The 2800-nt window shown below is 34.6% G+C and overlaps 1 protein-coding gene across 1 annotated transcript in view; it reads left to right on the forward strand.

Moving 5' to 3' along the window:
• The window catches only part of LOC108747064 (zinc finger protein 260), a 16069-nt gene extending 14023 nt beyond the window's left edge, over positions 1-2046 (forward strand). The window contains exons 7-8 of the mRNA XM_018484310.1: positions 377-481; positions 1454-2046. Of these exons, the coding sequence (XP_018339812.1) occupies positions 377-481; positions 1454-1967 (619 nt within the window). The 3' untranslated portion in view covers positions 1968-2046. The remainder of the gene's footprint in view (positions 1-376; positions 482-1453) is intronic.
• The last annotated feature ends 754 nt before the right edge of the window (positions 2047-2800 follow it).

The following is a 2800-nucleotide window of genomic DNA, read 5'->3' on the forward strand; positions in this document are numbered from 1 at the left end:
CACACACAAGCGCGCGCGCGCGTGTGTGTGTGTATAATTCACATTGAATTATTGAAACATCAAACATCCAGCTTCGATCGTTATGGGCGTTCCTATTTCTTACTGGTTGTGTTCTTACATACGAGTATGTCTAATAAGATTTTTATTGTTTAAAAATTATAATCTTAATTATGCAAATATTAGAAATCTTTTATTGTTTTTATTCCTTTGCTAAAGATTGTAAATTGATTTTTGAAATTATACGAAATAAATTTTTCGTATAATTTCGTAAAAATATTCGAAAATGAAATTGAATCGTTTTGTAATAGTCTAGAACACCTTCATTCTCAACCGAATAATTTACACGATTATCTATTGCTCATTATTGGATTTACAGTCCCGTGGGAGGAGGACGACCGCCACCTGGGCCACCAGTTTTTCCAGCACCGGCTCCAACGATTGCACCTGCTACCACTGTGATACCACCAAGCACTATACTCGGGTAAGCATTATAACATTTATTGTTGCTGCACGTTGACACTTGGCTTCCATTTATTTATTCAATTAATTGCATTTTGTTGCGTTTTCCCTACTTTTTTATTTATCATTAATTGCGCAATGAATGCCGTACGACATTAAATGGCGAGCTCTTTCGAATTTTATGTTCGCTCATTTGGCTAATGTTGGCGCGCTCGACGACGGGTCACGATTTGTATGCATTAACTTTTTGTCATGAGTTCTGATCGTCCGTCTGCTATTGTACGGATGATTTATGGAACATTCAATGCTATCACATTTTCTATATTTAATGCGAAATCGATATACATCAATCGTTACCCGTTCATGATGCGGTCCGGCGATTCGTCATCTCGCGCATCATTGCCCACCTCCTCCTCCTATATTTTGTTACGTTCTAGCGTCATTTTTTGATATTATTTTTAGTTAAAAAAAACGATATTTTTTCATCTCGTATGCTATCACGTGCACGCTTCAATTTGCTTTTTCGATGTCGTAGACCGCGCGATTCTGATTGCGTACGCGTTGTTGTTGCTGAATGTGTTCTTGTCCAGTTACACAGTTTTATTTCTTTCACGTCGTGTTACGACGAACACTCGTACGTTGGTAGAAAAATGACGCGAACGTAACTTATGGAACAGTGCCGCGGTGGTTGCAGCCACGAGATGGTAAAGTCCCCTGCAACTGCAACAACTATGGCATACCCTACGGAGGAGGAGAAGCGGTCGCACCGTCACATAGGCGACACCATTGGTGACGACGACGATGACGACGACGATGATGATATCGTCCGAAGCAATGGTAACGGCCGCGAGGCACGCAGTCGTGACTTTGTCATATGTCGCGTCTGCGATTTCAAGAGCGATAGAGATGATGATCTTGAGTCATATTTAAATGATCACAATAACGGGAGTAGAAACGACGCTATCGATACATCTAATAATGATTTTACATGTAGTTGGCAGTTACCATCGACGTCAAGAGCCGCTGATGAAGTTTTGGAATCATCATCTTCGCAGGAATATGTAAGTATTTTAAGCGAAAAGGAAAATATAAGCGAAAATTCGCGATGTACAACATCGAGACGGAAACAAAGTCGGCCCCGACAAGTTATACGGCAACCTGATTATCAAATGAGATATTTGATACCCGCTTTAGGTTTGCAAAATATAAGACAAAAGTTCAAAATTATTAAAACTACTAAAAGTGTTCAATCTCAAAAGAGATCGATAGCACAGAGAATGTTTAAGTGTCATTTGTGCCCGAAATATGCACCCGCAAGAGGAAAGATTCATCGGCCGTACCACACCAAAGCGTCATTAACATTACATATGTTGTGGCGACACAAACGAAAATTTTGGACAACCAAGAACCTTGTAACAAGAAGATCTTGTAAAAAAGAGTTGTCACCGACTATCTCTTCAGTTACAGTTGCGGTTTTTATTAACAAGAATTATAGATATAACAGATAACAGCAAATCAGGCTGTTATCTATCATCACAAAAACTATAGTGTTATAATTTTTAACTAATTATAAGTCTTCGAGTAAAATTCAGACAAATAATTTTTCATTAAAAAAACTTGATAAATTTTACATTATTCTACTATAAAATTTGAATATTGATATTTTTAGTAATATTTTCCTTCTCATTGCAGAAGATTAATATAAGAATTTGTGATTCAAACTGTTTTCTCAATGCAAGAAAAATGATTTTAATTTTTGCAAATTAAATTTTTGTATGTATATTTGCACAAAGTATGAGTCTATATTTGTAACATAATAGTTTGCGTTAATGAAGTTTGAGAATAAATTTTATGGTTTTAAAATAATGTAATCTGTTTTGTAGAAATGAAAGAATGGAAAGATATAAAAACATGTACGAGGTCTATCTCATTTGTAGAACATTACCAGTGATAAAATCACTGTGAACGGTAGATGCGTTCCTAAGAAAGATATTCTGAAAGAGATCATATATTTCTTTTATTGTGTATAAATTCAATAATAATTTTTTTAATAAAATACTCTTGTTACGTATGAGACAGATATCGTACATATAATTGAAAGTATTTTAATGTAATTTATATAAGAATATGTAAATATGTTTTTTCCACAATAATCTTAACTGCTTCAACATTAGATAAGATGTTCAGATTGATTATAAATGTTATATAAATGATTTTTTCGGAATATCGGTTGGATATGTGAAATGTAAAGTGTAAGATTTCATGTAAAATTAAAGGAAGTGAAAAATCTTTTTTGATAACTGATATGTTAACCTTAAGTTCAAATTATCGAGTTGAATTT

The sequence above is a fragment of the Trachymyrmex septentrionalis genome, unplaced genomic scaffold, assembly GCF_001594115.1.
Source record: "Trachymyrmex septentrionalis isolate Tsep2-gDNA-1 unplaced genomic scaffold, Tsep1.0 scaffold190, whole genome shotgun sequence".
Taxonomy (NCBI): Eukaryota; Metazoa; Arthropoda; class Insecta; order Hymenoptera; family Formicidae; genus Trachymyrmex; species Trachymyrmex septentrionalis.